Source organism: Calliopsis andreniformis, chromosome 4 (assembly GCF_051401765.1).
Source record: "Calliopsis andreniformis isolate RMS-2024a chromosome 4, iyCalAndr_principal, whole genome shotgun sequence".
Taxonomy (NCBI): Eukaryota; Metazoa; Arthropoda; class Insecta; order Hymenoptera; family Andrenidae; genus Calliopsis; species Calliopsis andreniformis.
In genome coordinates this window covers 10,496,774-10,521,495 of record NC_135065.1, presented here as the reverse complement: position 1 = coordinate 10,521,495, position 24,722 = coordinate 10,496,774, and the positions used below count along the sequence as shown (strand labels likewise).

Here is a 24,722-nt window from a genome sequence, read left to right as displayed (position 1 = left end):
TTTTTGGCGATATCTCATTTCCTTAAAATTCGTGATCTTTGAGTTACGTCCTTTTCAGTGAAAATAGACGATATATCTTTGACATTTTTAAGACATGTGTCATGATTAAATTTACAAGTGTAATTATGAATGAATATAATTTTTTTCGAAGACAAAAAATAGGGGAAAGTAAATATATTTAAGGTATTACGTTTTATTCTTCGTTATTCGACACGTTTACGTACGAATTGCACGGGAGTAAATGTTATTACGAAGTAACTAAATAGACTACTGAACCGAAAAAAAATTTAGCTTGATCGACCGTGACAGGACTCGAACCTGCAATCTTCGGATCCGAAGTCCGACGCCTTATCCATTAGGCCACACGGTCAGTTGTATAAATCGGTCCAAACTTTTCATATCTACTAATTCTAATTACTAATTAGCAGAAACCTATTGTTTAATCTAGTCTATATTGCATTTACATAAATTCAATAATTTATGAACTATCTACTTTTCATTGATCATGTTTTTGTAATAGTTTAATATATCAAGAGTAAAATAAGTCTCTTAACCAAGAAAACTACCTACTAATATTGCCTAATTTGTTAAATGGTGTTAATTGGTAGTAATAAATTTTTGTTCCTTAAAATACAGATATCTTAGGCATTAAATAACTTTTACTGTGTCTTTAGTTTCATGAATTGGAAATAGTTTTTGAATCCCTTCCTGAGAATAAAAACAAAAATTTCGATGCATAATAAATAATAAAGTATAAGCAAAATTCCCATATCCTCAAAATACAATTATGAGTAATAAGCAAATTTTTTAATTGCATATTTAGTGGTGCACATGTATATTTAAGAATCGACTATAAATAGAGGGCGTTGAAATCAGTAATTAATTTCTAGATCGGTAACATAGATCAATATTTCTGGAAGTACTTCGTGTCAATTCCCCACAGATGGCACTGCAATCTTATTTTAGCTCAGTCGATAGCTTGACTCTGTCGATAATATGACTGATCTAGAATATAGATTCAATTAAGTCCAATTAATTATGCCTAGTTATATCCTAATTATAAGCAACTGATTTGCGAGAAATTAATCGTAAAACTCGCCTCTGATGCATGTGAATTAAAGAATATAGGAATCTTAGCACTAGTGACTCCGATCAGATGGCGAATTTGGTTTGTGCTAAAAAAATGGCGCAATTCAATTTATCACAGAATTTTCCTACACTCAGAGGCTACATACCAGTGTATATAGATCAATGATTAAGAATGATGGATCTAAATTTTATTTCGTCTGTGGCAATATTATAATCTGAACTGTCAACCTGAATGTATAATGCTCTGAATCGTGCGAACCTTATTACAGATTAAATTATCAATGTGATAGTTTCTTCTTCAATGTAGTTCACTGACGAAATAATTAGGTACGTTTCGATGAGTGCAAAGAACCACTGAGAAACGAGGTCTGATATTGATGTCAGAATCGTTTACATACAAGTATTATTTATATATAAATTGTTTCATTTTTGTTTTTCTGTACAGTGAACTCTTAACAATGTTTGAGTTACCAGTAGAATTAACAACAAAGCCATTGGCTCTTATTGGGTTGACTGGCTTAGATATCACAAATCCTGTACATCGGTCAATTTGGGATGCTTTCAGTAATAATAGAAGATTAGATAGTTCAGCTATTCAGTTTAAATTACTTAGCCCTATTCATGAATTTCCTACAGTGAAGCCTAAGGTACTCATATTAGTTATCAACAATTGAAATGCTAGTGGCAAACTTCTTAATGTCCTTATTCATTTTAGCGAAATTCTTATGAATGGTATATACCTAAGGGAATATTAAAACGTAATTGGATGAATAAATATCTGAATGAAGTTCCAGCAGTGGTTGTAGTATTTTATGATTTAGATTGGAATGATCCACAATGGAATGAGAAGAAAATGGAATGTGCTTCTAAAGTGCAAACTCTTAGGTAAAGCACATATTAACCATTTTTTGCATATCTTGAAATCTATGCTACAATTGTCTCTTTTTTAATGTTATCAGAACTGCTTTAGAAGGAAGAAGTACAAAGATAGCTGTGGTTCTCATACAGCACTGTACACAGCCTCCACCAGGTGCAGAGGATGCCTTAGCCACTGAACGTGCTACAGCTGTTTATGGGGCATGTGAACTGTCACCAAAATTATTATATATTTTACCACATGGAGATCATTTATTAGGGTATACATCTAGGTAACTAAAACATAAACCATGTAATTCTATTACTTGCTAACAGGCTTTTTATATACACTCATATACAAATTTGCAGACTAGAAAATGCATTGTATGATCTAGCACAGAGTTTCTATCATCATGAGTATCGTATTGTTAAAGGACATAGGGATCAACTTAACAAAACTGTGCATCAACATTTGTTTGTACGTCATCAGTTTAAGATGGCATTTTTAAATGAACTAAAGCAGGATCAAAATGTGTCTAAAAAGTAGGTTTGATGATATCCTCAAAGAATTTGTTCATAAATACAAAAGTAACAAATTTATTTTACAGGCATTATGAGCAAGCATATAGTAATTTATTGGAAATAAAGATGACAGACACAAATGCAATGGAAATTAAAACTATTGCTTGTTTCATAAACTATAAATTATGTAAGATAATGTTCAATTTAAATGTTCCCAAAGAAGCCATATCACAATTTAGACTTCACATTGACAGGTCAGGGATACATATAACTAGACTACAGAATATGTAATAAATATTCTTTTAGTAATATTAAATTGATAATGCAGGTTTAAATTGAAGACTGGACCAAAGGAACTCATATTTGAACACCAAGCATGGATGTGCAGTCAATTTTCCACATTTGCAGAATTATTTGATGAAGCTATCAGGCAAGGACTTCCAGCAGTTCAGACTCAGCATCCAGGATATTACTTTCAATTAGCAGCTCATCATGCAAACTTAAGGCAAACAGCATGCAAAGAATTATGTCAGGTATAAAAGATGGCATATTTAGTAAAAGGAATTTTATACATAATTTATTTGTTTTTGTAGAATATTAACAATTACCCAGACCCAGATCCACTAGCTGGAGAAGACAAACTTGAATTTTACGGACAACGACCATGGCGTCCTGGAAAATTAAGCGCCGAACCAGCGGATCCAGCAAAAGAGGCGATTGCTATACAAGCTTTACAGTATAAGGAAAGATATACTGTTAATCATTCTGTAAGATATGCCTGATATATATACTTCTTAATTTTTAAAATCTCATAATTTGAGTGTATCAATTACCTTGCTTCTAGCAAATAATTATTGGCCTGTTGGGAAATGCAATTTCACAATTCAAATTGTATAGATGTCCAAGAATGAGAAGAGTATTAGGTATGCTATATTTATTTGCAAAATTCTTTCTTTGTAAATCACATGTAATAGAATGATCATATTTCAGTGGTACAAATGGCTGAGGAGTATTATAATGCTAAGGATTATGGAAAAGTCCTCACGTAAGTGATATTTATATTATTGTTATATTAACAGTCATTGTTGAAAGTTGCTAAAAAAATATTGTACTGCTTATTAGTCAGACGATTGATCCTAACATTATTTCCTTTAGACTATTTTCATAACTTAACATCAAAATCATAAAATTTGATTGGCCAGATTATTGACGCACATGTTATGGGAATATCAAGGTGAACGGTGGCCCGTCTTAATCACAAATATCTTAAAGAATGCTTTGCGGGCGGCGTATCTATCTGCAAGTATTCAAGACTACATCACATTAGCATTTGCAGCTTTAGGACCTTCCACCACATTTTCAGAGATTTACAAAGCTGCAGTTTATAATAACATCACTAATATTCTTCATGTAAGTGAACTCTTTATCATTTACACTGTTGTACTATTATATAATGATTAACCGATTAAAAAATTTTTATGTAAAATGATAGAGAAAACCACCAAACCCGGAACCTGATTTGCCCGATGATGTGAAGCATCCCGCGTTAGCAAAGTGGGTAATGGACCTTAATCAATCAGAACCAATTGTCATTACAATTGATGATAATAATATGAGTTCGTTTGTAGAAGTTAAAGCAAGATTTTTGCAACCAAAGTATGCAGTTACTTCTATGATAAGCGTAGAAGTAATTATCAGGTAATTTATTTGTAATGTGCTTTATATAATTGAGAAACAAGATACATTTTTTGAGATGACCGAATGGTTTGTTTGCAGAAATTCCTACAGCGGTACCATAGAATTTTCCAAAGTGTCTATAACTATTAGCAGCCCTGGTTACAATTCAGAATTTATCGTAACTGATGCTGAACGTAGCAATCTTATTTTTTGCGCGAATGAAATGAAAAAGTTCCCTTACCAATTCCAAGTCCCGCAACAAAGTGACGGCAGTGAGATACGTATCACTACTATTTCGCTGTACATGGGGAATGACACTGTTTGTTGTATCATTCTGAGGTTTCTTGCTGTGGGAAGAGATAGCAATTATATGCGTCAATTATATCCCGAGATACAGCAACTTCGGTACGTTGGAAATGATACTTTTGTCAATATTTCTTCAAAAATTTGATATATTTTATACTTATAACAGTAGAGGAGAATTTGAAGCGATACAACCTCTAGTCAGTGCAGAAATAAAACAAGAAGAATCTAGTCTGAACGTAAACGTAGAATCCAACAATCCAGCACTTCTAGGAGAATGGCTTCCTATTAAAATATCTGTTACTGCAAATGAAGATGTATCATCTGCAATCTTAAACGTATTACTCGTAGCTGATGGAGCGATCGAACAATCCAGTATGTTCATAACAAAATATAAACATTATTAAATACACCACGTTGTATTCCTTAACTTGAACTTCGATTTTTAGCGGAGTTAACTTTAACCATGGGTAGCAGGCAATCAGTAATATCGATACCAATTCATGATCTAAAAAAGGACTGCAGTTCTCATCACACTGTATATCTAAGAGCCCATAAAGTTGGTGACAGAATTCTTCACATAAAAGTAAGTCTCTTATACGCTATTAATTTATTTACAAAGCAAAAGTAATGCATTTAATTTCACAATTATAGATTGAGTACTCAAGAACAGAACAAATAAAAGGAATTAAAGAATTAAGGTATTCATTGTCAGTAGCAAAACCATTTGAAGTATCAACATTATTTTACACTGCACTTTTTGAACCATTATCAAAAGGTTTTATCAATGAACCTTTTATAATGATGCCTCACATTTCTTGCGTTTCTCCATGGCCTATTAATATTATTAATACTTCCGTGGAATTGGTAAATAATATTTTCATTAGCTGTGTATATTAAACCCTTATTCGACATAATATAACACTATATATGTACAACTATGCAGGGTGATTCCATAGAAAGAGAGAATGGAGATCAATCAGATTCTATTTTAGCTGATATTACACTCTCTGAAGGCGAAACTGGTACAGATTCTTACTGTCTGATACCAAGAGGTGGCGGCGAGCAACCAATCAGCACAGGAGTGTACACCATTAAGTGGAAACGGTAATGAAGGAATCACTGAATCGTAACATGACTAAATCCTTTGATAATATTATGTATTGTTTTAGCGCAAACGATGACAACGCGCTAGAAACTAGTAGCAGTGTAACTTTAGCACCCTTATGGGTCGAAGATGCGGTGATTGGTTTAGAAGCTAAACTACCAGCTCATGGTTGGGTTTTTAAACCGCTACTTGTATCATACTTTATAAAAAATCATTCTGATTATATGATAACGTTACGATTAACCATGGAAGCCAGCGATGCGTTTATGTTTGCTGGTCAAAAACAAGTAAGTAATCATCTGGAAACATCAGTAGTATAACTTGGTAATTAATCGGGCCTACTTCTTCTTAGATTGACATTTATATACTTCCGAAAAATGAAAGAAAAGTTGAATGGATTTTATGGCCATTAGTGGTGGGTTTTGTTCAACTTCCGATTCTGTCTTTAACGGTTCCTGCCGGTAAGAATTTTGTGACTTTATACAGTATCTCTGATAATCGTTATCTGGCATCTTAATTCTATTTTTATGTCGCGTACAGATGAAGAGTACAAATTAAGTAAAGGACGACTTACTGAAGTGATAGAGCGATCAGTACCGAGTCACATATACATATTAGTAAGTAATATAATTTATGCTACTTTGAATTCCAATATGAAATACATGATAATTTTATATTATTTTATAGCCAACTGCGCAGACCTTAGAGGAATGAATCAAATGAGTAGAAGGATGATTGGAAAGAAAGGAATTCTATTTTCTTCTATCAAAATGTATTATCAAATTTCAATTGCGTTTTGCACATACTCATAAATACATAAGTATTTCATACTTAAAATTATGGACATTAATCCGTTCAATATAATTTATTTACGTTACTTCAATTGTGTAATAAAAACAAAATTCTTTCATCTTCCAAAGCGTTTTCGTAATTATGACATCTGTGTATATACGTCTGTTCATTCGATGCGGGCGTCGATATCGATTCAGCTACCACAGACCGCAATATTGCTATGGAAACCAAATGCATCACAATACTGAATGGGCATGCGTACGCTTTAGTTACATCATTTACAACCTGTTTGAAACAGAGAATTATACAAAAGTGAAATAGAACAGTTACTTGTGAGCTTAAAGGTCGTATCTAATGACGACGATACAAGTCGGCGATAACCATATGTCCAAGGTTCTTCCAGAACAGGTGCAATCCGAGAAACATCTGGAAGAACATTTAACACCAATTTTTCGTATAAATTCGGAAAAATCATTGGCTCGTAATCGAAAGTTCTTAAAGGTATGACACTATGGAACGTCATGGAATTACAATCACGGAAAATTAGAAATGCGACCTTATCATTTGCCTTTCTTATTAGTATAACATAAATTATTCTGAATAGGATTTGGAACTTGTGAAAGCTCGCTTGAGGACTTACGCAGTGTACACGCCAACTGATCGAGAATTACAGCAGTGTGCAGAGAAGTATCGCAAGCATTTACAGGTGTACAATCGAAAGTCTGTTTCGTCGTAATTCATAGATCTGCATGGAACGAAGTACATTCTCCCGATCTGATAACTCGAGCCGAACGAACAAACTTACAAGTGAAAAGTTTGTTGATCGTTGGGATCGATGGATCAGACCGATAACTCAAGCGATAGTGCTAGATCGAGAATGAACTGTATATAGTTCATCAATGAAATATGAGCGTTAATCAAGATTGATAGTGATATCAGAATTAAATATTTTTATCACGATCATTTCTTAATAGAAATATAATAGAACAAATTGGCGTACTCACAGTATGTAACAAAATCTTGCGATATGTAGAACCAGTAAAAACTCGAGGCAGGAAGTACAAAAGAAGTCTGCGTAGAGACAAGTACGAACGGTATTCACCTGTCGCAATGGAATATTCACGTTCGTTTGAACGTGTGACAGCATTATCGTCGCACGTAATTACTGACACGCAGAACGTGTATATGTACGATAGGATAAGTTCGTTTCAAAAGTTGCCTGATAACGACCTAAACCAATAATTCGACAAAATGCCACACACAATGTTGACGTGCTAAATTTTCATCCATGAGCATAATTTTAGGTATTTGATCTTCGCGAAATCATTGAAATCTGTATCGGTTTTTGTTCTCCAAGTACCACGATAATTATCATACAAAACACCATCACGGTATTTACATTGCCAAATCGCTTTGAACATATAATTTATGATGAGATGTTTTAAGCTACTGGTCGACACCCGAAATTCCAGCTTACCTACTTTTTGATAATGTGTGAGACTTGCTGCTATACCGACCAAAAATTTCAGAGAAACTGAACTAACAGCCGCGACATGGAAAAGACACATCGGAGTATAATTCTATTTAATTTCTACATGGCATCATTCCGCCATTTGAATAAACAAATTTAACATAGAGACTTCGCGGTTTGACCATTCTAGGCGGTCTAGAAGCACCTGTGTCAACATAGGCTTCTTTACTTCACCTTTTTGCTGTAATACTGTTTCCTTTGTAATTCTATCCCGATGGCAAAGCAGTTTTCTTATAACTCTTAAGAATATTGCGATCGACTATTGGATTGGATTTTTTACGGGTAGGGAAAAAAATTAGGATCATCGTTTTATTTCAATAATTTATGGTAATAAGTTATAAACAATAGTTCTTGCCTATAAATGCATTAAATTTGTGCGAGGAACAACCTGGCGCGAAACACATTTTTAAGAACACTGAGTCAAAGAAGTTACAACAGTAACAAAATGATAGCGTATATCGCGCTCTCGAGGTCATTTATCATCGATTGTTGCGTGTGGAAGTATAAACCGGTATTGCATTGCGTTGCTAATGTAATGTTCGTTAAAAAAATAGTACACCGTTAAATAGTATAAAGGTGTCGTTTACTGTCCTTGTAAGTAGTAGTTGCTATTACTATTAGAGGTATTTTTAACTCGCGACATGTGCTGTCAGACAAATGACTAAAACGAAAACCGGCAACATATCTGTAGCAAGCAACATTAACATATTCTTTTTTTCACGATACGAGCACTCGTACAGATGAATATTGAACCTGTTGTCGTGGTCTCGTATACACTTTAGAAAAATAATATGTATTCGATAAATATGTTCTTGTCGCTGTAAGTTCTACAATATTTCATATTTATTCAAGTTTTATAAATATTTTAAACAAATGGAGGATAATTCGGAAATATATCTTGGAAGAACGCTTTACATACGCATAAAATATGTTTGTTAAGTGTATAGAATATTAATTAACAGAAATAAATATACCCTCAAACATAATACCAATTTATATTAGCTATGCATATCTTAGCTGCATAGCTAATATTAAAAAAAAAAAAAGAAATTTGATTAATTCTAACATTTGCTATAAATTTCCATAATATATGTCTAAAGGGTTTCATTGATAGTAAGTACTTATAAATTTGTTAATTATAGGTGCTATCTTTTCAGGATTATTTAAGTGTACATAATGAGTCCCTTCTACAAGATGATACTCGAACCTGCTAGTATGTTTTTTTATTATTTCTAAAGTAGACTCATATACTTCTGGCTGATCAGTTACATATCCTTTAGTAGCCTGAATATTAAGATAACCGCATCTAATCTGAGATGCGAACGTGTGAATTAAATCCACGGATAGTAAACCTAATGCAGAAGACTGCAAACATAATGTATTAAATATGTATTATATTATTATTTTAGTTAATTGCAAAATAGCAATATATGTATTCGTTACCTTCAGTCGTGGGTCCCGCGTAAAACTATATTTGCCACTATTCCCATATTGTCGGGTACCACGTTTCACTAATATTTTTAGACCTTCTTTATTAATAGCATCACCATAGGCATTTTCTACTATTTTAAGAACATCTTCATATGTGTAAGTTGGTACAGTTTCAGGTTTTAATGCGTCATATTCTAAAAACTTATCAATTATAGTACCAGTTAGAGGTGCTCTTTTATTTACATTTCCTATAGTAGGGCCTGCAATATCTAATGCTATCACAAAATCTACTTCATCAGGATATGCTGCAGCATACAAGAACGATACTGCTCCTCCTAAGGAATGTCCAAGTAGTTTCACCTGTATAAATAATTTACAATTATATATATAGTAACACATAGAGAATTGAAAGCTAATAAAGAACAGAAAAGTACCAATATGTGTTAATCTTTTAGTGCAAGTAGATATAAAGTTCCGAATATGTATATGCATAATATATGTGTGCACTATATTTTAGTAATGTAGGAAATATAGAAATACAGTATAAACAGATAATAAAAATTAAGAATGACCGTTACATGTTCACAGCACTACATGTGTATACAGTTTACTACACTTGGAAGACAGAGTGGTATAGTTAATCCACTCGCTAACCTTGCTCCATTTGTAATATTTGACAATTCTACGTAGAACAATAACACCATCCCAGTGAACAAAATAGTATTGACTCTTTGGATAATGGGATGATAAACCATGACCAGGCATATCCAGACAAAGTATAGAAATCTCATTGGACAATAAAGGAATCAAAGTGTCAAAAGTGCCAGCATTATCTTGGCGTCCATGTAGTGCCAGTATTGGTTGGATCTCTTTGGGACCCCACCATTTGCCTGCAGGTAAGCAATAATTATGTTACAATAAAATAATTATTTTTAATTAACTGCTTTATCATTCTAAAAGCATGTTTATATCAATATCTTTAATTCCAGCTAGTAGCTGTTTTCAGAAGAGTCTTTGAATGAGTCAAAATTGTGACTAAACTTTGAAAACTTGTATAGCCCTTATCTTGTTGATAGGTCATTTGTATATTACAGTTATACAACGATGCTAAGTGACTTCTAATACAAAATTTCAAATAAAAGTATGGATAATAATAAGTAACATAGAAATCTGATGGGAATATGTAACAGTCAAACTTGTTAAAACTAAGATGAGTTTTGTAAATGAAAGCTTCTAAATATTTTAATTAAAAAACAAAACAAAAATAATGATGAAGAATTAAATATACTACAGTGAACTAAAATTTACAAAAATGATGAATTGGTGACTGCATGAAATATAAATTAAAATCATGAAAAGATCGTTGTATAACTTTTTTTTGCTGGCTAACCTTCTTCCACTTGTAATATTTCATAATTCTACGCAGACAGATAACTGATTCCCAATATGTAAGAAAGAAGTTCCCTTTTGCATAATGAGTAGATAAACCATGGCCAGGAAGCTCTATGGCCAAAACGGCTACACCTGGTGATAATTGAGGAATCAAAGTATCAAAACTCCCAGCGTTATCCTGCCACCCATGTAATGCCACTATTGGCATCAGACCCATTGGACCCCACCATTTTCCTAAATTTTGATCATCATTATGCTATGTTTTTTCTCATTCATTAGAATGTAAGTTTTATATTCGAATGTTTTTCTATGTGCAGAAAAGAACACATGAAATGATGTGTATAGTTTACTAACCGCTTATGTGACCCCATGGCATTGGTATTGTAATTTCCTCCACCACTAAAAATACAATGACACATTATAATAACAGTTAATCAGACACTTTAATTATAAACTGTTTAACATATAACGTATCGATTAACTTACTGACTGTTTTCTGTCCATTTGTACTGTCAGTAGAAATTGTGCTCTGGCTTAACCCACTCATTTCGTTTATGAGAAATGCAAGAATGATTTAGATTGATTAAGAATATTCGTTGTTACGTTTATTAAACGATAAATCTCACTATCTTATGTTTCTTTACAAATTTTTAAATATGTACGAGATTAAACACACTGAAAGACAGAAAAGTTACTACTCATGGAAGTGGATCAAAGTTCGACTACACTTGTATAAACCGAATAATCATCCTACCTTGTGCACCTTTTACTGAACAATGCTTATATAAACGTCATTTATATTTACATATTTTATTTCATTTGTCTTCATTTCTCTATGATTTCATCATACAAAAAAATTTCCCCTATAGTGGTCAGCGTTACCGTTATAAATTTATTACTTCAAATAAATTTAAAAAGTATGTAATATGTAACTGGACTAAGTTAAGTTTATCCTCATACTACTTTCGTAATCATTTTAGGATTTATATGGATTTTAGTTTGCAATATTGACTTGCGCAACTATCGGTATTTTTAAGAAGGTCCAGGCTTTAGAAACAAAAAAGAATAAAATTAATATATATCGTGTAATCATAGAAATGTTTCGACAACAAATAATTTTGCGACTGAAACGATAACCTGAAAATAGTTAAAATAACCTGAAGGGATAATGCAAACAATATTAATTATTTATTAAAGATTATAATTTAATCAATTTGTGAAGTCGTCCAATTTATGTTGTAAGACTTTTGCAAAAATAAATAAATATAATATTTCGCAATTTGAAAATTGATTCAATCATAATTTCCAACTGTTTCAGGTTCATTTTAAAGTACCTTGGTTTTCTTAATTGACATTGTTAATCATATTTTTAAGATGGAAGACAAGGAATATATAATTAAAACTGTGATCCATGCAGGCACAAAAACAATCAATTTTGTACCTGGAACTAAAGTATGTTTTATAGACCTTAATTAAACCTTTTAAATTACTATTTCATTTAGAAATAAGCTTTGAATAATGATGGTCGATTAATGCATGTTAAATCTTTAGGTTGTATTCCATTTTAAAACAACCAAATGTGATGCAGATAAAACAGTGATAGATGATAGTAGAACCATGGGAAATCCAATGGAGCTTGTTCTAGGCAAAAAGTTTAAACTTGAAGTATGGGAAATTATTGTACAGAAGATGGCATTAAATGAAGTGGCCTGCTTCAGAATTTATAAAAGCGTATGTTTCTTAAAATATATATGTACGTCAAAGTTTAGCTAGTATTTTAAAAATATTTATTGCTTTAGCTAGTCACAGCATATCCTTTTGTATCCAAAACATTGAGGGAAGTAGGGAAACCACAGTCAGAGAAACGTGCTCATCACTGCTGTGGTGTAACATTACAAAATGAAGGAATTGGATATGAAGACTTAAATGAATTGATCAAATATCCACAAGATTTAGAATTTACAATTGGTAAATGTATTTGAAATGGATAGAGTCTGAGATAATACTTTCATTTAAACTATTAATTTTATGTTATAGAACTGATTAAGGTAATTTTGCCTGAAGAATATGAAAAAGAATCCTGGCAAATGACAGAGGATGAGAAATTGAAAAGTATTCCAGATATAAAGGAAAAGGGAAATGCACTATTTAAGCAGAAAGATTATGAAGGTGCTTGTAACATGTATGCAAAAGGCATTGGGTTATTAGAACAACTTATGCTCGCGTTAGTATCAAATATTTTTAAATATATGTGCGATATTTCTCGAAAATTATTATACATTTCATTTATAGAGAAAAGCCGAACGACGAAGAATGGCTAGCTCTAAATCGATTAAAAATTCCGTTGCTTTTGAATTACGCACAATGCAAATTACTCCAAAAAGAATATTATGCTGTGATAGAACACTGTACTACAGTTCTTAAGCATGATCCAGGTTCGTTTGTTACATATCTGTACTTTATTGCATAAATATGAAATTATAAATCTTAAATATTCCTATTATTATTAGATAACGTGAAAGCGCTATATAGGAGAGGTAAAGCATACATAGGTGCATGGGATGAAGAGAAAGCTATTGCAGATTTAAAAAGAACTGTCGAATTAGATTCTACGCTGCGGAATACAGTTGAAAAGGAATTACAAGCCTTTGCTGCAGCTATCAAAGATAGAGATCAAATACAAAAAAAGAAGCTATCGAAATTATTTAAATGAATAAATTAATGGTAATAAAAAATAATGGAAATTCTACATGTATGTGCAATTACACGTGATACTTTTATTATGCAGCTATTTTAAGAAAATATGTTAGAGAAATGTTACTTTAAAATAATTGAGGTGATAATAATTCAGGATTTTGTTTAACAACATAATAAGCGTGACATAAATATTTACAATCAATGTACAAATGTAAAATGTGATGTCAAGAGTGTATATAAGTAAAAAATGTATAATGAAATTGAAATTGATAATCTAGAACATAGACTTATCAACCAAGGTATTTTTCTATTACATAGTCGAGGTCTTGTGTGCCCCCTTACCATTTTCTGGTCATATTCTACATTATCAATTCAGTCTAATCTAAGATTACAGTGCTACGTGTAGTGGGAATTAAAAGTAAATGTTCCTAAAGCCACCGTTCGCAAACGCACAGTACCAAGAGTTCCATATCTAGTATACGAAGAGATCAATGGTGATTTTAGAGAATTGCAGTTTCACGCCATCTACGAATCCGTTTTTATAAATAATTTGGCAATCGAACCATGAATGGAACGTTGCAAAAAGTATCATGTTTGACATATGGAAGAATTTATTTTGCGGCATTCCAGTTAAATGTAAAACATGGAACGTATGATTATTCTAAATTCAAATGTGTGCAATTATTTTTAAGGTAATTATACGATTTTCATCGAGCACCATAAAATGTTAACCGGCCATGATCTGAACTTAACCTGCTGTAGCATCGACTTTTATTCTTATATGTAATACAGTTTGTAAAAGATTATGAAATAAATTCCTTCCACTTTTCTTATTTTGTTTTATTTTTAATTGTCTAATGTTTTGAGATAGTTCTAAAACATTCTTCTCAGAAAAGATTACAGTTTTTTCTAAGAAGATTTGAATAGAAATGAAAAGATATATTTTAATTTTTTAATAATTATTTATATAGATGAATTAAAATTCACACTGTGCGAAATTTAATATTTTGTATTTTTAGATATAATATATAAGAAACATTGTATAAAATGAAGCTTATATCAAAATACATTGATAAAGATGGGAAAGGGTAAGTGAACTACTACTATTAACGAGTAATAAGGGGGCATTAAAATCAAAGTAAAAATTTTTTGTTAGGAGTGTCTCCCTTGTCCCAGAGAATACAGAAGACATGTGGCATGCATATAATCTCATCAGTGAAGGAGATTTCGTTAGTTGTTCTACTATTAGGTAGGCTCAATAAATCTTAATCATAATATTAACTTCTAAGATAAATTTTTAGTAAAACTTGCTGGTACGTTTTGCAGAAAAGTGCAAACAGAATCTGCAACTGGTAGTTCCAATAGTTACAGAGTCAGAACTACCCTCACTATATGTGTAGAAGGTATTGATTTTGATACACAGGCATGTGTTCTAAGACTGAAGGGTAGAAATGTAGAAGAAAATAAATACGTTAAGGTAATCTGATTTAGGAGCTTTGAAATTATATAAAGTGTACATATCATATAATTTTTCTTAGACAGGAGCATATCATACGCTGGATGTAGAGCAAAATCGGAAGTTTACAATCACTAAAGCTAAATGGGATTCCATTTCTTTGGAAAGAGTCGACACAGCTTGTGATCCTACACAGGTAAATCATTAATAATCAAAAGAGTAGCAACAGAATGTTAAAGGACTACATAATTTACTTCAGAATGCAGATGTTGCTGCTGTGGTGATGCAAGAAGGCATAGCACACATTTGTTTAATAACTTCCAACATGACAATAGTTCGCGCTAAAATAGATCAAGTCATTCCTAGGAAAAGAAAAGGAAATATTTCTCAACATGAAAAGGTTTGTTTAATAAAACTATCCGTTATTAAGCATACTTTCGCGGTACTGATTCAATAAGTGTTCATTTTTAGGGTCTAACAAGATTTTATGAGAACATAATGCAAGGAATTTTGAGACACATAAACTTTGATATTGTAAAATGCGTTATTCTTGCTAGTCCTGGTTTTGTTAAAGATCAGTACATGGATTACATGATACAACAAGCCGTCAATACAGATAACAAATTAATTTTAGAAAATAAGAGCAAATTCTTGCTTGTACATTCTAGTTCCGGTTTTAAACACTCTTTAAAAGGTAAATTACGATTTGTTCGCGGGAATTAGCGAAAGACTAGTTCTTACTCTCGTAATTTTTTGCCACAGAGGTTTTGGCTGATCCTGCTGTGGTCTCCCGAATTTCCGATACGAAGGCAGCAGGTGAGGTGAAAGCTTTAGAAACATTTTATACGATATTGCAGACTGATCCTTCTAGAGCTTTTTACGGAAAAAAGCACATTAATAAAGCTAATGAAGCTCAAGCTATCGAGACGTTGCTTATCTCAGATAAATTATTCAGGTGAGTAGCTGCATAATATTTAATACAATGGTCATTTATTTATCGTTGTATTAATTATGTTTAGATGTCAAGATGTTGCTATGCGGAAAGAATATGTAGAATTAGTCGAAAGTGTGAGGGATTCCGGTGGAGATGTTAAAATATTTTCGAGTCTTCACGTATCGGGTGAACGTAAGTTACAAGTACTTTATACTTCGTTTAAATATTCTTGAACACTGTCTATAATGCTGCGTTTCATTTAGAACTAGAGCAGGTTACGGGAATAGCAGCTATACTTCGATTTCCTATGCCTGAACTAGAAGATGAGAGCGACGGTGAAAGCGATTTGGATGAAGATGATTAAGCAAGTTAAATGGGAATGTGCTAACGTACAATTTTGTATATATTTGTGCTGTGCGCAATCAAAAGTATATTATTAATAAAAATTCAAATTCAGCTTTTGTCGTAAATATTTCAAATACCCCGTTCTTAAACAATTTTGATTACTATTTACACCGTAAGGTGGCGTTACTCTATGATTCTAATTAGGTATCAGATGCGTGCAATTTTCTGTTGAGGAGCACGTGGATTTGTTTCTGAAGTGGTTTTTGTTTGGGTCTTTATGTAGCTTTTAATTTTTTAATTGTATTCAAATCTCCACCGAAAATGGTTGTAGTGGGGAAGAAAAAGGTACTATTTAAGTATTCATTATTTTTCTGACGTTCAACTTCGGGTTGATGTGATTGAGGTTACATTATATTGTGAACTAACTTATTAATGCTTGTTTTAATTACTGTTAAACAATAATTTTTAACTTGCAGTATCAGGCAGGCGAGGGAGCACAATTTATGACAAGGAAAGCGGCTCTAAACAAATTGCAGCTTTCTTTGAATGACTTTCGTAGACTGTGTATATTAAAAGGCATATATCCAAGGGAACCACGTAATCGTAAAAGGGCACAGAAGGGCGATCCTGGCATAAAAATATTGTATCACAAAAAAGACATTCAGTTTTTGCTGCATGAACCAATAATATGGAAACTAAGAGACTACAAGGTGAGCCATATTGCTATAATATCTTCAACTCTTTTGAAGAAAGAATTGTAGGCATTTAATTGAACAATATTCCTACAGGTGTTTAATAAAAAAGTCTCGAGGGCAAGAACTTTAAGAGAGTTCTCAGATCTGAAGAGATATTTAAGGAATCACCCTACATTAAAATTGGATCACATAGTCAAAGAGCGTTATCCAACATTCATTGATGCTCTCAGAGATCTGGATGATTGCCTGACCCTGTGTTTCTTGTTTAGTACATTTCCATCTCTTAAACATATACCAAGAGATCAGTCCTTGTTATGCAGGAGACTAACAATAGAATTTTTACATGCTGTAATTGCTGCAAAGGCTTTGCGCAAAGTATTTGTTTCTATCAAGGGATATTATTATCAAGCAGAAATTAAGGGTCAAACAATAACTTGGATTGTTCCCCATCACTTTGGCTTTGAGCCTCAGTCAAAAAATGATGTTGACTTCAAGCTTATGTCTATATTTGTGGAATTTTATATTGTAATGTTAGGTTTTGTCAATTATAGGCTTTACCATACTCTTAATTTGTATTATCCACCAAAACTCACCACTAGTGGTAAGATCATTTGATTAATACTTTTACATGAACACTACATTTTACATCAATGTAACACTAATTCATTAATATAGAACATAATGAAAAAACACTTGTGGATGAAGAAGCATATGTAGCAGAAAGGATAAGTGCATTGAATGTGAATCTAGTTAATTTGGATGCCTCTACAGAAAATGCAGAAGATGAGGAGTTAGAGATGGATCAGTTCACAACTGTGAGTACAAATGAAATTGAAGTTTAACAAGACTACTGCCTTAAAATATTCGTATTAATGTGTAATTATTTATTTTAGGATGGAGATGCTAAAAAACTAGAAGAAGTAAGGATAGAAGTAGAGAAAAATAGAAAGTTGAAGACCCTATTTAAAGGACTAAAAGTGTTCCTGAACAGAGAAGTACCAAGAGAACCACTAGTTTTTATTTTACGTTGTTTTGGCGCTGAGGTGTCTTGGGACAAGTTGCTTTTTATTGGAGCAACGTTCGACGAAGGCGACGAAACGATAACTCATCAAATTGTAGACAGACCGAGCATGACTAAACAATATATCTCTAGGTACTGTACAAATGTCTCATTTTATTGAAATAATTCCAACTTTATCAATGATTCTATTTTTCCTGTAGATATTACGTGCAACCACAGTGGGTTTTCGATTCAGTTAATGCTAAAGAACTGTTACCAGTGGAGAAGTATTTAATGGGCTGTGTACTTCCACCTCATCTTTCACCGTTTTCGGATAGCCGCCACGATCAGACGTACATCCCACCCGAGGAACGTGCTCTTATGGACCCTAACTTTAAATTAAATAATGGTACGTATTCCTGTTTCTGTCTAAAATATTATATAGAAGAATAACATATCAATTCACTAGAAGCGGACGAGTCTGACGAAGAATCGCAAAACGAGGAAGAGAAAGGAGAAGAGGATAAATCAGAGGACGAAAACGCGGACGAAGAAACTGCACAGAAAGAAGACGACAGCGACGTGGAAATGTCTAACAGAGAACAACGAACACAACAAGAGCGATTGGAAAAGGTAAGGTAGCAGATACATTACGATATTACCTGATCATCTACATTACATGTATCTTCGTTACAGAAAAAGAAGATGAAAGTGAAGAGCGGCGAAGTAACGAAGGAAGATCCTTTCCAGAAAAAGCGAGAAGAGAAGCAAGAGTATCGCTTGAGAGAACGGATGATCAAGAAAAAACACAGGAACCTGTACAGAAGTATGATGAAGGGTCGCGAGGAAAGAGCTAAGGAAATATGGCTTCTCCGCAAGAAGAGGCGTTTGCTCGACGCCGCTAATAAGCAAAAACAAAAAGAAGAACGTAAGAAGAAGAAAGCTAAACCTACTGAATAAAAACAGATACAGCAGGCTCTCCTGTATACCACGATAAAACCAGCAATTTGTATCTGACAAGACGGTTCCTTCTTGCTTCGTGACCACTACAATTTTTACACCCACACACTTCTGTGAATAATCCTGATAATCCTGAAGCGTAAGAAATTGAGGTGATGCAAAAATATTCCATGTAGTTTGTTGTAAATACATAACTGTATCTGGGCGCATTAAAAATCATACTTCTTCCTAAGTATTGTCTCTAAAAACTAGAAAATCCAATTGATTACTCCACGCATAAATCATCCTAAGCCCGATAGCCGATCGTGACGACTTTCTCGAGAGTCGTAGGTACAGTTACGCGTAATGGAGAGATGCCTTCGATCCAGTCCTCCCACTTACCGGAAGCCCACGCGCGCGACGATCCTAGTCCCTACATTTCCACTGAAGGACTTTGAAGGCCAGCCTACCCACACACGCTGGCCTACACAATTGTAGTCACAATTTACATGCGTTTGTACGCTTCCACGAAAATTGTTGCCCGCGGTGGGTCTTTTTCGAATAGATAGCCTGCCAGAGTAAGGAAGGATTCGCAAGCGTTCGATACTGCGAAGCGAAGGTCGTGCGTTAATCCCGAACGTGATTTGCTCTTCATTCCCTAACACTTCTGAGTAGTCCAATGACTTTCGCTAGTCGAATCAACGTCCAAGGACAAAGTCATTTAGCGAGGGACAAATTACTGTCGATGCATCCGGTCGTTCTACGCGCTACCTTGAATCCAGACGTCGGAAACGTACTCGAAACTTCGTGATGTTTGCGCGTAGAAAGAGTCGAGAGCTTCATTAAAGCGTAAGTGGTATTTTTAATCGATTCTAAATTGTTTCTCCAGCGCTGTAAAATCAAAAGGGAATTGCTTTCGCGGCGAAAGCGAAGTTGCGATTTTCACTGCTTTAATGGGTTGCACGAGCGATTCCGAATTCGAAGCACGGACTTCCTCGTTCGCAATCGATGGCCTGTCGTTCGTGGCTTGTAAAAAAGACTCAGTTAGAGCAGTTGTAATAATTCAATACAAGCAGCGGTAAAAAATGGCGAGTGAATGGCTGTGCGTAATGAATCAGCACGGGGTCCAGCAATTACTTTCCCCCCGTTTGAAAAATAATTTTCTGATCGGGCGATCGGAGAATTACGTAAAAAACTAGTTCGGTCACTTTGCAAGGTCGATGATTCCCCGATACTGTCCCCGAAAATCGACTTGCAATCCCATATGGCACAGAGATGTCTTAAAAAAACGTCTTAAAACATCCAGTAAAGTCTTAAAAATGTCTAAAAAGAGATTCTTCAGACGAATGAAGTTACAAATTAGTATGTCTTTAGGACGACTTAGAAGACATTCACAAGACGTCTATCTTGTGCATCTTCAAGACGTCTTATGAACGTAAATTTCAGAAATCTTCAAGACGTGTACTGTCAGATGCTTTTAGCACGTCCAAATTATGGCATAAGACATTCAGGCATAAACTGGACATAAAATAGACGTCCTGAAGACGTCATGTGCTATCGGGGACGTAGTGAACGCCCTCTTATCAGACTTCATAAGACGATACTTCGAGAGACTTCAATGCTGGGGGACACAATACAATAAAAAAGGTGTTGCATTTTTGAGCCCGCCCGATTGCGAAAGGCAGGGCGCCTAGCTGGAGCGCCTCGCCATCGATTTCTTCGGCTATTTGCAGTGGTGACTGGACCGATGTGTCGTGGCGTCGAAGTCGGTGAAGTCACCAACACTCCTCCCTGGTCTGGGTGTGTGCGAGCCCGTATGCGGATTGGGTGCTTACGTCATCTCTGCTATTCCTGTTCCAGGCCATCTCCTTCGCGAGTATCCTTAAAACGACCGTCCCTAGAACCTGCGAATGGGATCTAATAACGACCTAATAGCGCAGTGGATGGCCGCCGATCCACCGACCGCAGAAGGATGCTGCTCCGCTTCGCTGGATCCGCGGATTCCACGCGATTTCCATCTGGAAATCGACGTTGATCCAAGGAGACTGCCACGGCGGATAATTCGAATCGAGAACGCGAATGAGTTTAATTGGGATCTCGCCTCGATGGTACCTGAATATGATGCGCTAATGACGATTCCCGTGAGAACTTTCCGAAGGTACCTCGATGGATGAATTTATAATTAATCGTTGGTATCGTCCTCCACCGCAAGGTGACTATTATCGTCTTTGATTTTGCATCCTGCGAGCTGTAATTGTTGCTTCTTGTCGTTAATAATATCCTCGAGGACGGAGAGTTCTACGCGTTGACGGAATTCTACCGCGATTCCTGTTTCTTTATTCTTTTTCCTTTTTTTAAGGAAGATATCGGCGCTGAATTTGGCGCGAAACGCGATGGCGGTTGCGTGGGTTGGGAACATTGGGACTCCCACGTGGCCGTAATGCATCGGACGAAATATCAAGGCCCTTGGAAACGCTTTTGGATCTTCGATTCCGGAGAAAACGTTTCTGTTGGACGAGCTGGACGTTTTACTGTGAAGCGATGGTGACTGAGTATGGAAAGACGAGCGATTTGGAAAGTATCCTTCTTGTTTGCAGAAAATCCAAGGACGGCTCGTCAGATTTATTTATAACAATAACAAGAATTTCTTGTTTCTTATACAAGAGCGATCAAGGCAAATTTACTATTATTTGTTAAATCCATGTGAATTTTGATGCTCAAATTTCAATCGAGGAATTTCGAAAATTTCACAAAAATACGAAGACTCTATAATATAAGTACCCGCTGATTTATAATATAAATATCTAGAATAATCTAGATCGACACTGCTCGTAATTCATTAAAAAAAAACCCTCGGTTTTCATCACATATTCTAATTACAATATACCGTTTCTCCTAGTGAGATCGACGGCGATAAAAGAGAGCCATGCTCCCTTTTTTCATAAACGAACAGAGAATCTTTATTACTAGGAAAGAAGAAAAGGAGATTGATAAACGAAGAAGGATGCCTCTTCTATGCGAAGATAATTATATAATCAAGGTTATTACGGCATTAGATAATCGATGCTTCGCCGCGATAAAGACTCGCGATCGTTCGTTTGGAAATGGTGCAGGGATGAGAAGCAGCTCTTGCGACGGTGGTGAAAGGGTCGTCTCGTGGATTAATGGTATGCAAAATAGACTCGAGCCGAGTTGCTATTTTTTCTGCGCGTTTAATTGCTCGTCGGTCGTTGCCACGGACACTGATTAACTCTGTCGATTTCAATGCCTGCACAGAAGATGCGCTCATCTCGGTATCGAACTCGCCATGCACTTGCATCGATCTTTATCCACTGATCCCTTTGACGGCGCGAAAAAACCACGATTACGTTTATCGTTTATCGAGCTCGTAACAGCTGAAAAAGTCTCCCTAATGATGCTGGAGATTGCGTGACGCCGTCGTTTTTCGTTCTATTATATGGTCTTTAAGTTCAGCAGTGATTCAAACGATTTTAAATGAATCGTCTTGCCTTCAAGATATGCTGGGTCCATCGTGAGAGGCAAAAAGTGATTTTAACTTCCACTCACTCAACCACGATTAAAGAACTACAAATAAAGGACACTTTACTGTAAGAAGACCGAACAGAGACTGCCCCACAGTCTTCAGGTGCCTTTTTTCTGTAATTCACTTCTGGGTTGCATAGGAGGGGGTATTTTTCTCTACCTGGGTCAGGCCCTTCCACCTCCCTTCGACAGTCCAAATCTCATTGTCTTATCGCTACTATTTATCCTCAAGTTGAATAACAATTACGCCTGCATCGTTCAAAAAACAGAAGAGACAACACCAGAATCATTCCAGAAGTCAAACCAAGGAGTTTGGAATTTCTGATAAAGGTTACTGAATTAAACCTGTTTCCTAAGAGTCAACAAACTATCACGAAGATTTCCAAGCACGATTCTCAGATATTCGACCAGAGAGCACAAGGGTGTGCAATCTACAAAACCACCAGCACAACTGTAAATTTCTTCTCTCCGTTTCCTCGGCGCGCAAAAAGGGCTCCTCATAAAGAGATTTCCACATATTAATAATCAGCAATCTCGGTAAACCAGCGAGCGTCGTTCTCCGTTCGTCGAGCAAAAATCCTGCAATGACTATTTTCGCATAAACTCCGCGATAGGGACGGGAATTATGGGCGCGTTAAAACGCGTCGCGGTTACGATCCTCCATTAAAAGTCGGTGGAATGAATCAAACGAGCGATCGCGCGTTTACTCGTCGACGACCATCCCGTAAATCACGAGGAATGTCTTCCTCGACGCGCCGTCTAATCACGGGGCTGGGAAATGGAAATCGACGAGCATCGCCGAACTCGCGATCATCGCGCGTTTACGCGGCCTCGAAACGATCGAGGAATTCCAGTTGCGCGACAGGAAAAGCGCATTACACGCGTTATCTGGCCCCCAGTTGCATTGTGTCTGACGTAACGCGATGAATCAATGGATCGAGGATCATTCATGTCGCCTAGGGGACACGTGCCGCGCACGTTTGCAAATTGAACGATTACCGTCGATATCGTCGCGATTCTAATCCTCCTCTGGTCTTGGATCACGCTTTGATCGACCCTCTTTCAAAGGCGAATTCAAGGAGCTTCCTGTGGAACGAGTACAGAGATTTTTCGAGGGATAGTCAGATGATAGTGGGGTCTGTTTTTGCATCGATACTTGTCGATATTGTTCATTACCTTAGATTGCCGGTGATTCGCTGGAAGGATCGATAATGGAGCGTTAAGTCAAGGGATCGAGGGGTTGGTTGATCGTTTAGCGATTTGTTTCGGTGGAGCATGTTATTTCGAGAGGGGTAAAGATTAGAGGGAAGTGGAGGGAAGTTAGTTCTCTTATTTTTATCGGTGATTCCCAGGCATTCACTTGGACACCTTGCTATAAGGAATCTTCTTCAGAATTTTTAGAATCCTCACCATTTTCAAATGGTAGATATCTCTCAATTATTCTCCATTCTGTCATCGAATCTCAAAAATCCTCTTTTCAAAGACACCCAGGTCTCAATTAAAACAAATCTCAAGTATCCCTCCACGTAACCTTAAATATAGACACCATATCTTTTTTTAATCTTCGTGTCGGTGTATCCTTTTAAAGAATGTATCCTTCACGCCCAAGAGTAAAATGATCTTAAAGAGGGATCGGTATTAATTACAGAAGGGACATGCGTGTCGTCGTTCATTTTCGTCATTCAGGGGCGGCGTGTTCCAAAAAATGTACAAGGTGTCCACAGGCTATTAACAAGGTTGCGTGCAGGACGGACCGATCTTTTGAAACCTGATCGAGCAACCGATCGCCCTGGCGTCGGTGGCATCGAAGTTATCCGCAGTTGGCCGGGCGGATGACGCATCCTCGAAAAGAATACGAAATGAACGTGTGCCCCCACGAACCCGTTACCTATGCTGCGCCCAGCCAGCTGGAAGGTACAAGTCGTGCTCCGCACGGACGCTCGGGAACGCTCTGCCAACTGGAAAACTGCGTGAAATGTATCCTCGGTTCTACACAGTTTTTATTATATACTAAAGAATTTAATTGAAACACTACTGCTTTACTTTTTACTATTTTTTTTTTCATCGTTAAAGCACCTTTTAATTGCTGGAGTTTTAGTGTTCCAGGTTGCTGAAGCAGATCCTCAAGTGAATTCATGGGAAAGTGTGAATAATCTTCCTAGGAAAGACAGGAAGAGGCTTTTTCTCAGAAGAGGTTTTCTTGGAGACGATAGAAGATCCTTTTTCTACTAGAGCAATTCTTATGGCTCGTTAGTCAGAATTTCTTCAAACAATTTCACACCTCTGCTTTGACATATACGGTTTCCTAGTCTCTGAGTTTCTTCGAATAATTACGTCGTCTTCAGCAAATATTTGCCGCGGTTTCGCTTGGATAACGTGTTTTCCGTCGATATCCTCGAGGCAGCTCGGTTTC

At 35.6% G+C, this 24,722-nt stretch overlaps 6 protein-coding genes, 1 long non-coding RNA gene and 1 other non-coding gene across 13 annotated transcripts; 5 read left to right on the top strand and 3 right to left on the bottom strand.

The window, feature by feature from the left end:
• Nucleotides 1-297: 297 nt before the first annotated feature.
• Trnar-ucg (transfer RNA arginine (anticodon UCG)) lies at nucleotides 298-370 on the bottom strand. The gene has a single exon. It is a non-coding gene; the product is annotated as a tRNA-Arg (tRNA).
• Nucleotides 371-1,275: 905 nt separating this feature from the next.
• On the top strand, nucleotides 1,276-6,381 carry Gry (trafficking protein particle complex subunit 11 gry). 2 transcript variants are annotated; one of them, XM_076377357.1, is made up of 21 exons: nucleotides 1,276-1,416; nucleotides 1,535-1,736; nucleotides 1,805-1,974; nucleotides 2,049-2,237; nucleotides 2,314-2,487; nucleotides 2,553-2,720; nucleotides 2,795-2,999; nucleotides 3,060-3,233; nucleotides 3,311-3,389; nucleotides 3,457-3,511; nucleotides 3,669-3,876; nucleotides 3,959-4,164; nucleotides 4,243-4,548; nucleotides 4,619-4,821; nucleotides 4,896-5,032; nucleotides 5,101-5,313; nucleotides 5,393-5,553; nucleotides 5,619-5,841; nucleotides 5,907-6,015; nucleotides 6,095-6,171; nucleotides 6,242-6,381. In XM_076377357.1, the coding sequence occupies exons 2-21, from the start codon at nucleotides 1,548-1,550 to the stop codon at nucleotides 6,266-6,268; spliced, it is 3,273 nt and encodes a 1,090-aa protein (XP_076233472.1). In that variant the 5' UTR covers nucleotides 1,276-1,416; nucleotides 1,535-1,547; the 3' UTR covers nucleotides 6,269-6,381. The 2 variants fall into 2 exon arrangements, with proteins under 2 accessions (XP_076233472.1, XP_076233471.1); XM_076377356.1 differs by having other exon boundaries at nucleotides 4,616-4,821.
• A 52-nt stretch (nucleotides 6,382-6,433) lies between these two features.
• Nucleotides 6,434-8,030, bottom strand: LOC143178609 (uncharacterized). The gene is made up of 2 exons (XR_013001819.1): nucleotides 7,828-8,030; nucleotides 6,434-6,631 (listed from the first exon to the last, which is right to left on the bottom strand). It is a non-coding gene; the product is annotated as an uncharacterized LOC143178609 (long non-coding RNA).
• LOC143178610 (uncharacterized) lies at nucleotides 6,654-7,100 on the top strand. The gene is made up of 2 exons (XM_076377365.1): nucleotides 6,654-6,847; nucleotides 6,951-7,100. The coding sequence occupies exons 1-2, from the start codon at nucleotides 6,701-6,703 to the stop codon at nucleotides 7,080-7,082; spliced, it is 279 nt and encodes a 92-aa protein (XP_076233480.1). The 5' UTR covers nucleotides 6,654-6,700; the 3' UTR covers nucleotides 7,083-7,100.
• Nucleotides 8,031-8,100: 70 nt separating the features above from the next.
• On the bottom strand, nucleotides 8,101-11,384 carry LOC143178608 (putative serine hydrolase). 2 transcript variants are annotated; one of them, XM_076377363.1, is made up of 5 exons: nucleotides 11,187-11,384; nucleotides 11,055-11,099; nucleotides 10,699-10,934; nucleotides 9,321-9,668; nucleotides 8,101-9,242 (listed from the first exon to the last, which is right to left on the bottom strand). In XM_076377363.1, the coding sequence occupies exons 1-5, from the start codon at nucleotides 11,245-11,247 to the stop codon at nucleotides 8,982-8,984; spliced, it is 951 nt and encodes a 316-aa protein (XP_076233478.1). In that variant the 5' UTR covers nucleotides 11,248-11,384; the 3' UTR covers nucleotides 8,101-8,981. The 2 variants fall into 2 exon arrangements, with proteins under 2 accessions (XP_076233478.1, XP_076233477.1); XM_076377362.1 differs by lacking the exon at nucleotides 10,699-10,934 and adding an exon at nucleotides 9,963-10,198 and having other exon boundaries at nucleotides 11,187-11,380.
• LOC143178607 (aryl-hydrocarbon-interacting protein-like 1) lies at nucleotides 10,067-14,226 on the top strand. 3 transcript variants are annotated; one of them, XM_076377359.1, is made up of 8 exons: nucleotides 11,508-11,617; nucleotides 11,681-11,938; nucleotides 12,019-12,152; nucleotides 12,252-12,431; nucleotides 12,500-12,668; nucleotides 12,738-12,924; nucleotides 12,993-13,135; nucleotides 13,211-14,226. In XM_076377359.1, the coding sequence occupies exons 3-8, from the start codon at nucleotides 12,075-12,077 to the stop codon at nucleotides 13,411-13,413; spliced, it is 960 nt and encodes a 319-aa protein (XP_076233474.1). In that variant the 5' UTR covers nucleotides 11,508-11,617; nucleotides 11,681-11,938; nucleotides 12,019-12,074; the 3' UTR covers nucleotides 13,414-14,226. The 3 variants fall into 3 exon arrangements, with proteins under 3 accessions (XP_076233475.1, XP_076233476.1, XP_076233474.1); XM_076377360.1 differs by lacking the exons at nucleotides 11,508-11,617; nucleotides 11,681-11,938 and adding an exon at nucleotides 10,067-10,204; XM_076377361.1 differs by lacking the exon at nucleotides 11,681-11,938 and having other exon boundaries at nucleotides 11,478-11,617.
• On the top strand, nucleotides 13,961-16,243 carry Pelo (pelota mRNA surveillance and ribosome rescue factor). Its single transcript, XM_076377358.1, has 10 exons — nucleotides 13,961-14,089; nucleotides 14,417-14,485; nucleotides 14,554-14,646; nucleotides 14,724-14,874; nucleotides 14,936-15,049; nucleotides 15,113-15,253; nucleotides 15,325-15,547; nucleotides 15,616-15,808; nucleotides 15,873-15,979; nucleotides 16,051-16,243. The coding sequence occupies exons 2-10, from the start codon at nucleotides 14,445-14,447 to the stop codon at nucleotides 16,149-16,151; spliced, it is 1,164 nt and encodes a 387-aa protein (XP_076233473.1). The 5' UTR covers nucleotides 13,961-14,089; nucleotides 14,417-14,444; the 3' UTR covers nucleotides 16,152-16,243.
• Nucleotides 16,244-16,344: 101 nt separating this feature from the next.
• On the top strand, nucleotides 16,345-19,019 carry LOC143177902 (pescadillo homolog). 2 transcript variants are annotated; one of them, XM_076376210.1, is made up of 8 exons: nucleotides 16,345-16,477; nucleotides 16,609-16,842; nucleotides 16,921-17,428; nucleotides 17,503-17,642; nucleotides 17,721-17,980; nucleotides 18,049-18,236; nucleotides 18,300-18,460; nucleotides 18,524-19,019. In XM_076376210.1, the coding sequence occupies exons 1-8, from the start codon at nucleotides 16,454-16,456 to the stop codon at nucleotides 18,785-18,787; spliced, it is 1,779 nt and encodes a 592-aa protein (XP_076232325.1). In that variant the 5' UTR covers nucleotides 16,345-16,453; the 3' UTR covers nucleotides 18,788-19,019. The 2 variants fall into 2 exon arrangements, with proteins under 2 accessions (XP_076232325.1, XP_076232324.1); XM_076376209.1 differs by having other exon boundaries at nucleotides 18,297-18,460.
• The last annotated feature ends 5,703 nt before the right edge of the window (nucleotides 19,020-24,722 follow it).

Bases quoted from the DNA above. Each gene is read 5' to 3' on its own strand.
- Gry (XM_076377356.1), top strand. From the start codon at position 1,548: ATGTTTGAGTTACCAGTAGAATTAACAACAAAGCCATTGGCTCTTATT. The intron at 1,737-1,804 runs GTACTCATATTA...TATTCATTTTAG, and splicing joins TTCCTACAGTGAAGCCTAAG to CGAAATTCTTATGAATGGTA. The intron at 6,172-6,241 runs GTAAGTAATATA...ATTATTTTATAG, and splicing joins CGAGTCACATATACATATTA to CCAACTGCGCAGACCTTAGA.
- LOC143178610 (XM_076377365.1), top strand. From the start codon at position 6,701: ATGACGACGATACAAGTCGGCGATAACCATATGTCCAAGGTTCTTCCA. The intron at 6,848-6,950 runs GTATGACACTAT...TATTCTGAATAG, and splicing joins GTAATCGAAAGTTCTTAAAG to GATTTGGAACTTGTGAAAGC.
- LOC143178607 (XM_076377360.1), top strand. From the start codon at position 12,075: ATGGAAGACAAGGAATATATAATTAAAACTGTGATCCATGCAGGCACA. The intron at 12,669-12,737 runs GTAAATGTATTT...TTTATGTTATAG, and splicing joins AGATTTAGAATTTACAATTG to AACTGATTAAGGTAATTTTG. The intron at 12,925-12,992 runs GTTAGTATCAAA...TTTCATTTATAG, and splicing joins TTAGAACAACTTATGCTCGC to AGAAAAGCCGAACGACGAAG.
- LOC143178608 (XM_076377363.1), bottom strand. From the start codon at position 11,247: ATGAGTGGGTTAAGCCAGAGCACAATTTCTACTGACAGTACAAATGGA. The intron at 11,100-11,186 runs GTAAGTTAATCG...TTGTATTTTTAG, and splicing joins AAATGGACAGAAAACAGTCA to TGGTGGAGGAAATTACAATA. The intron at 9,243-9,320 runs GTAACGAATACA...TTATGTTTGCAG, and splicing joins CGCGGGACCCACGACTGAAG to TCTTCTGCATTAGGTTTACT.
- LOC143177902 (XM_076376209.1), top strand. From the start codon at position 16,454: ATGGTTGTAGTGGGGAAGAAAAAG. The intron at 17,429-17,502 runs GTAAGATCATTT...TCATTAATATAG, and splicing joins ACCAAAACTCACCACTAGTG to AACATAATGAAAAAACACTT. The intron at 18,237-18,296 runs GTACGTATTCCT...TCAATTCACTAG, and splicing joins TAACTTTAAATTAAATAATG to AAGCGGACGAGTCTGACGAA.
- Pelo (XM_076377358.1), top strand. From the start codon at position 14,445: ATGAAGCTTATATCAAAATACATTGATAAAGATGGGAAAGG. The intron at 14,647-14,723 runs GTAGGCTCAATA...TACGTTTTGCAG, and splicing joins GTTAGTTGTTCTACTATTAG to AAAAGTGCAAACAGAATCTG. The intron at 15,809-15,872 runs GTGAGTAGCTGC...AATTATGTTTAG, and splicing joins ATCTCAGATAAATTATTCAG to ATGTCAAGATGTTGCTATGC.